This window comes from Corvus brachyrhynchos, unplaced genomic scaffold (assembly GCF_000691975.1).
Source record: "Corvus brachyrhynchos isolate BGI_N302 unplaced genomic scaffold, ASM69197v1 scaffold344, whole genome shotgun sequence".
Taxonomy (NCBI): domain Eukaryota; kingdom Metazoa; phylum Chordata; class Aves; order Passeriformes; family Corvidae; genus Corvus; species Corvus brachyrhynchos.
This window is the reverse complement of record NW_008237607.1, coordinates 52,737-59,087: the sequence shown is the minus strand read 5'-3', so window position 1 is coordinate 59,087 and position 6,351 is coordinate 52,737. Positions and strand designations below refer to the sequence as shown.

At 56.3% G+C, this 6,351-nt stretch overlaps 1 protein-coding gene across 1 annotated transcript in view; it reads right to left on the bottom strand.

Moving 5' to 3' along the window:
* The window catches only part of LOC103613801 (transcription intermediary factor 1-beta), a 12,645-nt gene that overhangs the window by 3,603 nt on the left and 2,691 nt on the right, over positions 1-6,351 (bottom strand). The window contains 5 exon segments of the mRNA XM_017731602.1: positions 170-525; positions 3,346-3,476; positions 5,327-5,459; positions 5,532-5,641; positions 6,299-6,349. Coding sequence (XP_017587091.1) covers positions 170-525; positions 3,346-3,476; positions 5,327-5,459; positions 5,532-5,641; positions 6,299-6,349 — 781 coding nt within the window.

Here is a 6,351-nt window from a genome sequence, read left to right as displayed (position 1 = left end):
GTGGCCCTGGGGTCCCCTGACACCCCTTGTGCCTCGTCACCGCCCACCCTGGGACATCCTGCCCCCAGTCACCCCCTCCCTGAGACCTCCTGCCCCCAGTCACCCCTCATGTCCTGGTACTCCTTGCCTCCTGTCACCTCCCACCTGGGACCCCCTTGCCATTTGTCACCTCCCACCTGGCACCTCCTGTCCCTTGTCACCCCCATCCTCTTCCCTCCCGTCCTTTGTCACCCCACGTCCTGCTCCCTCCTGTCCCTTGTCCCCCCATGCCCTGCTCCCCGGTGTCCCCTCACCAAAGCTCTCGGCGCTCTTGGTCCAGGCGTGCAGGTCCCACTGGAATTTCATGTCCCCCTGGGGCTCCACAGGCTCCACGATGACCCGAAGCGCCCGGAGCAGCTGCGAGTGGATCTGGGAAAGGGGGGGGACAGCAGCACGTGGGGACCTGGGGGGGACACAGGGGACACTGCCTGGGGGGTGGCACAGCGTGGGGACAGCGAGGGGACAGGGGAGAGCACCCGAGGGACATTGTCACAGCACAGGGACACCCAGGGGGACGTGTGGGACCACAGTGAGAGGGACTGCAGGACCCAGGGGGGGGATGTGGCACCCTGGTGGCACCTGTGAGGGGACGTGCCAAGGATGACCCCCCCAGCACCCCGGGGGACACCACCAGTGGGGTGGCAGCAGGGGACACAGGGCACCCTGGGGACAAACTGTCCCTTGGGTACTGTCCTGTGACCCCCTGAGCCCCAAAACAGGAGACACGGGGGACACCTGAGCCCAGGTGAGAGGTGGCACATCCTGGGGGTGGCTTCACTCCAAGGGCACAGAGTCCCAGGCACAGGGGGACACAGCTGTCCCCAGGTGCCACCCCTGGGAGTCCCGGCCCGACACGCTGCTCTGGGGGGCTCTGAGGGGAATCTGGGGGGCTCCAGGGAGGAAAAGAAGGGGAGGAAAAGAAGGGGAGGAAAAGAAGGGGAGGAAAAGAAGGGGAGGAAAAGAAGGGGAGGAAAAGAAGGGGAGGAAAAGAAGGGGAGGAAAAGAAGGGGAGGAAAAGAAGGGGAGGAAAAGAAGGGGAGGAAAAGAAGGGGAGGAAAAGAAGGGGAGGAAAAGAAGGGGAGGAAAAGAAGGGGAGGAAAAGAAGGGGAGGAAAAGAAGGGGAGGAAAAGAAGGGGAGGAAAAGAAGGGGAGGAAAAGAAGGGGAGGAAAAGAAGGGGAGGAAAAGAAGGGGAGGAAAAGAAGGGGAGGAAAAGAAGGGGAGGAAAAGAAGGGGAGGAAAAGAAGGGGAGGAAAAGAAGGGGAGGAAAAGAAGGGGAGGAAAAGAAGGGGAGGAAAAGAAGGGGAGGAAAAGAAGGGGAGGAAAAGAAGGGGAGGAAAAGAAGGGGAGGAAAAGAAGGGGAGGAAAAGAAGGGGAGGAAAAGAAGGGGAGGAAAAGAAGGGGAGGAAAAGAAGGGGAGGAAAAGAAGGGGAGGAAAAGAAGGGGAGGAAAAGAAGGGGAGGAAAAGAAGGGGAGGAAAAGAAGGGGAGGAAAAGAAGGGGAGGAAAAGAAGGGGAGGAAAAGAAGGGGAGGAAAAGAAGGGGAGGAAAAGAAGGGGAGGAAAAGAAGGGGAGGAAAAGAAGGGGAGGAAAAGAAGGGGAGGAAAAGAAGGGGAGGAAAAGAAGGGGAGGAAAAGAAGGGGAGGAAAAGAAGGGGAGGAAAAGAAGGGGAGGAAAAGAAGGGGAGGAAAAGAAGGGGAGGAAAAGAAGGGGAGGAAAAGAAGGGGAGGAAAAGAAGGGGAGGAAAAGAAGGGGAGGAAAAGAAGGGGAGGAAAAGAAGGGGAGGAAAAGAAGGGGAGGAAAAGAAGGGGAGGAAAAGAAGGGGAGGAAAAGAAGGGGAGGAAAAGAAGGGGAGGAAAAGAAGGGGAGGAAAAGAAGGGGAGGAAAAGAAGGGGAGGAAAAGAAGGGGAGGAAAAGAAGGGGAGGAAAAGAAGGGGAGGAAAAGAAGGGGAGGAAAAGAAGGGGAGGAAAAGAAGGGGAGGAAAAGAAGGGGAGGAAAAGAAGGGGAGGAAAAGAAGGGGAGGAAAAGAAGGGGAGGAAAAGAAGGGGAGGAAAAGAAGGGGAGGAAAAGAAGGGGAGGAAAAGAAGGGGAGGAAAAGAAGGGGAGGAAAAGAAGGGGAGGAAAAGAAGGGGAGGAAAAGAAGGGGAGGAAAAGAAGGGGAGGAAAAGAAGGGGAGGAAAAGAAGGGGAGGAAAAGAAGGGGAGGAAAAGAAGGGGAGGAAAAGAAGGGGAGGAAAAGAAGGGGAGGAAAAGAAGGGGAGGAAAAGAAGGGGAGGAAAAGAAGGGGAGGAAAAGAGAGGAATGGGGCAGGAAAGGGAGGACAAAAAGGGGGAGAAAAGAAGAAGAGGGAAAAGCAGGGGAAAGGAAAAAGGGGAAAAAGGGGGAGAAAAGGAGGGAAAAAGGGGGGCAAGAGGGGAAAAGGGGGAGGGAAGGAGGTGAAGGGGCAGCGAAGGGAGGACAAAAAGCAGAGAGAAAAGGAGGGGGAAGGAGGAAAAAGGAGGGGGAAAAGGGGAAGGGGGGGCAGAAAAAGGGGGGGAAAGGGGATGGGAAAAGGTGGGAGAGAAAAGGAGAAATAATCTTATTAGCTCATTAACCTTTAATAAGCTAATTAATCTTCATTAGGCATCAGTTATCTAATTCACTTGGTTAGTGGATTAAGGGTTTTTAATTAAGGAGATGCACCAGGTACCACTCTGTCATTTAATCCCTAATTACCTTATGCAATTAGATCTTATCTAACAAAAATGCTTTTGACACCATTAACGATCAAGTAAGTGAGCTAATTAATAAGGTAAGCAAACTAATGAGATATATGCTTAGATAAGTAATCAAATTAGTTATTGATTCCCCCAGAAGTTTGATCAGTCTGAGAGCAAAAACCAATAAAAAACCATTTAAAAAACAGCAAAACTTGGCAAAATCATAAACAAAGCCCAACTAATTGATTAAAAACTAATTTAAACAACCAACAACATAATTAATTGATTAGTCATTAATTAGGTCTCTCCAGCTCAAGCCACTCCAACACTCCCTCTGCTAATTAACTCTCACCTGTCTCAACCCTTCAGTACCCACCCAACTAACGAGTTCTGTTTATAAAATCAGTAATTAACTAACAAGAGCAATTAACCTGCAGGCCAACTCCAGGTGTTTTTCAGTAACTAATCAGCTCAATCAATTAATTAAAGCCACCTTTAAGGGTGGCCTTGCTGAGCAGGTGCCCTTTCACTCATCAAACCGATTCCTCCTTTTCCAGGGCTGGGTGACTGCCGCGCTAATTAGGCATGCAAATGAGGGGGGCGGGACTCACTGGTGGTCGCGGTGGGTGCCCAGGTGACAGTCCCGGCACGTGAGGGTGTCACACGTGCTGCAGAACAGCTCCAGCGGCTCTGCAGGGTGCACCGGGCACTGCGCGGCCCCGGCCCGCGGCACCGCCCCGCCTGCCGAGAGACCGGAACCGGTGGGAAGGGGCTGGGAATGGGAATGGGAACGGGGTGGGAATGGGACCGGGCTGGGACTGAGATAGGAGTGGGAATGGGAATGGAGTGGGAATGGGAATGGGATGGAACTGAGATAGGAGTGGGAATGGGAACGGGGTGGGAATGGGACCGGGATGGGACTGAGATAGGAGTGGGAATGGGGTGACACCGGGAACGGGGATGGTGCTGGGATGGCACCAGGAATGGAGCTGGGAATGGGGTGGGAATGGGAATGGCACTGGGATGGAACTGAGATAGGAGCAGAAATGGGGTGGGAATGGGAATGGCACCGGGATCAAACTGAGATAGGAGTGGGAATGGGAATAGAGTGGCACCAGGAATGGCACCAGGATGGAACTGAGACAAGAGCGGGAATGGGAATGGGGTGACACCGGGAACGGGGATGGTGCTGGGATGGCACCAGGAATGGAGCTGGGAATGGGGTGGGAATGGGACCGGGATGGGACTGAGATAGGAGTGGGAATGGAATGGGGTGGGAATGGGGATGGGACTGGGATGGGACTGAGATAGGAGTGGGAATGGGAATGGGGTGACACCGGGAATGGCACCGGGATCGAACTGAGACAGGAGCTGGAATGAGAATAGAGTGGCACCGGGAATGGCACCAGGATGGAAATGAGACAGGAGCGGGAATGGGGATGGTGCTGGGATGGAACTGAGATAGGAATGGGAATGGGGTGGGAATGGGAATGGCACCGGCATGGAACTGAGACAGGAGCTTTTTAGGAGAGTGGCACTGGGAATGGGGTGGGAATGCTGCTGGGATGGCACCAAGAATGGAGCTGGGAATGGGGTGGGAATGGGACTGGGATGCAACTGAGATAGGACCGGGAATGGGAATGCAGTGGAATAGGCTGGGAATGGTACTGGGAATGGGATCAGGAATGGCACTGGGATGGAACTGAGATAGGACCAGGAATGGCACCAGGAATGGAGCTGGGAACGGGGTAGGAATGGGACTGGGAACAGGGTAGGAATGGGACTGAGATAGGACCAGGAATGGCACTGGGAATGGGGCTGGGATGGCACTGGGAATGGGGCTGGGAATGGTGCTGGAATGGCACTGGGGATGGCACCAAGAACAGCCCTGGGATGGTGCTGGGAATGGGGTGGGAATGGGGCTGGGAATGGCACCAAGAACAGCCCTGGGATGGCGCTGGGAATGGGGTGGGAATGGGGCTGGAATGGCACTGGGGATGGTACTGGGGATGGTGTTGGGATAGAATCAGAACAGCACCGAGATGGAACCAGGAGAGGGCCCTGAATGCCACCAGGAATGGTACTGGGATGGAACTGGGACAGGGCTGGGAATGGTGCTGGGATGGCACGGGGAATGGAACTGGGATGGGACCATGAACGGCACTGGGAATGGTGGTGGGAAGGCACCAGAAATGGCATTGGAACAGAACTGGGATAGGACTGGGAATGGCACCAGGATGGCACTGAGAGAACACAGGAATGGCACTGGGGTGGTACTGGGAATGGCACTGGGACTGGCACCTGGAATGACACCAGGATGGATCCGCTGATGGAGTCAGCGCCTTGTTAAGGGCGGGACAGGGACAGTGACAAGGACTGGAGTCACAAGGACAAACACAAGCACAGGGACAGGAGGTGGCACAGACCGAGCAGCCGCAGAGGGTGAGAAGGATGGGACTGGGGCCATGGACAGTGACAGAGAGGTGCCGGGTGTACCTGACCCTCTGATGGGCCTGCACGTAGGTGTCACACAGTGATGGGAACAGGGACAGGCAGGGGCCAGGAGGTGCCAGGAGGTGCCAGAGACTCACCCAAGGCCCGCACGGTGTGGTCCCGGGTGTACCTGACCCTCTGATGGGCCTCCACGCAGGTCTCACACAGCGGCTCCGCGCACTCCAGGCAGAAGCTGGTGGCCGCTGCGTTGTCCTCACAGCTGGTGCAGCTCTGGGGACAAGGGACACACTGGGGGACCTCCCTCCCCCCAGTCAGCGCTAATTAGCGCTAACGAGGCACTACCTGCCTGCTGCCCTGGCCGAGGGCTGGCCCAGCCCCGCTGTCCTGCAGGAAGAAGTTCTCCATGATGTCACCGAGGGGACACTGCTGGTGGCACACGGGGCAGCCAAACACTGGGGGGGACAGAAACAGGACACAGTCACCCCACACCCTCCTCTGTCACCTCCATTTGTCAGCAAATGCTGGCTCATTAGTGGGGTGGGGGCTGGGGACCTCCAAAACGGAGCCCCAGGGCCACCATGACCACTGATGTCACCAGAGAGGTCCCCGTCCCCTTCCCAGAGAGGGAGACAGGGATGGTGACAAGGAGTCACCAATGGGGTCAGAGCGTCCCCCAGGACAGGACACTCCCACGGTGGGGTCACAGTGTCCCCTGGGGTGGGACACCTGCCAAATGGGGTCACACTGTCCCCCAGGTTGGATACTGGGGTCATCCCCTCCCCATAGAGCTCCCAGTAATTCCTGCAGCAACCCAGTAACTCCCAGCGATCCCAATAGTTCCAAGTGCCTCCTCAGTGCTCCCTGAGCTCCCAGGAACGCTCAGTGTCCTCCATAAACCAGAGATGCCAGTAACCCCCAGCATTCCCAACAAACCCCAGCAATCCCACTGACCACCAGTGATCCCAGTAAACCCAAGTGCCTCCCCAGTGCTCTCTGAGCCCCCAGTAAGCCCCAGTGATCCCAGTAAGCTCCAGTGATCCCGGTAACTCCCAGTGGTCCTCAGTGTCCCCAGTAACCACCAGCGCTCCCATTTCACGCCTCCCCCTCACCCTGCCCGTCGCTGCCGGCGGCCCCCCGCGCCGCCCCCCGGGCAACGCGCCGC